General features: G+C 60.9%; 1 protein-coding gene across 1 annotated transcript in view; it reads left to right on the forward strand.

Moving 5' to 3' along the window:
• Positions 1-774, forward strand: part of LOC104388323 (gap junction alpha-3 protein-like) — a 2,058-nt gene extending 1,284 nt beyond the window's left edge. Inside the window, exon 2 of the mRNA XM_009997183.1 lies at positions 10-774. Coding sequence (XP_009995485.1) covers positions 10-774 — 765 coding nt within the window. The remainder of the gene's footprint in view (positions 1-9) is intronic.
• The last annotated feature ends 484 nt before the right edge of the window (positions 775-1,258 follow it).

Raw genomic sequence — 1,258 nt, forward strand, 5'->3', positions numbered from 1 at the left:
CCTGCGGAGTGGGTCTGGGGCAATGAGCTGTCTTGTTTCTCCTGTGACACGCAGCAGCCTGGCTGCGAGATTGCCTGCTATGACAGCACCTTCCCCATCTCCCACCTCCATTTCTGGGTCCTGCAGATCATCTTCGTCTTCACCCCCAGCCTCGTGTACCTTGGCCACATCCTGCACCTGGTGCATATGGAGAAGGCGCAGCAGCAAGCGGCGGTACAGGCTGGTGGCTGGGCTGGGAGGCAGCGCCCCAGGCAGCCCCAGGTCCCTGTGGGGGATGCACAGGGACAGGTCTGCATGCAGGGAGCTATCCTGAGGACATATGTCTGCAATGTCATCTTCAAGGCTCTCTTGGAAGTGAGCTTCATTGTGGGCCAGTACGCCTTGTATGGGTTCCAGCTGAAGCCTCTCTACACCTGCAGCTGCTGGCCCTGCCCTAACACTGTCAACTGCTACACCTCCCAGCCCACCGAGAAGACCATCTTCATCTTCATGCTGGGAGTAGCCTGCGTGTCCCTGCTGCTCAACCTGGTGGAGATCTACCACCTGGGTCTCACTAAATGCTGGCAGGGGCCAAGGTCCAAGTGTCACATCCTGCCCAGAGATGACAGCCCTGCAGGGCTCCCCAGCACCCACCTTACCCTGCCCAGCGGTAGCAGCCCCGTGGCTGCTGGAAGACCCCCCCAAAGCCCGACACCCCTGGGAAAGGCGGGTGCATGGCTGGGGGGAGCCAGTGGGTCCCATGGGAAGGCACGAGCAGCAGACCTGGCAGTGTGAACATGACCTGCTGGGATATTCAGGGATGGGTGATGTACCAGTGGCCACAGTTCTGCGGCTCTGTCTCCAGGCCCTGGCAGGCTTGTGGCCAGTGCAAGAGTTGGATGGGCATGGACCCAGGGGCACAGCTTGGCTGCACCCCTGGGCTCCTGGGAGCCCTGGAGTTGAGAATAGAGCTGGGCTGGGGCAGGGGCCTGACAGCCTTGGATAAGCAAATAAACACCCACTGCACCTCACTTGACTCCTGCTCTACCCCGGGCTCCGCGGCATTGCTCTCCAACAGGTCTGTCTGTAGCTGGGGCAGGGCCACCACTGGCTTGGGTTGGGCTGCAGCCCTGTGGGAAGGGACAGACAGGAAAAAAGCAGGGCAGGGAAAGGCGGGGCACACAGGTTGGCATCAGTGGCCACAGCATCATGGGCCATTCCAGCATGCCAAAGCTAGCAGCAAACCAGGAGCCAGACAAGGTGAGGAAGTGCAGACAGC

Source organism: Chaetura pelagica, unplaced genomic scaffold (genome assembly GCF_000747805.2).
Source record: "Chaetura pelagica isolate M959 unplaced genomic scaffold, ChaPel_1.0 scaffold344, whole genome shotgun sequence".
Classification (NCBI taxonomy): Eukaryota; Metazoa; Chordata; class Aves; order Apodiformes; family Apodidae; genus Chaetura; species Chaetura pelagica.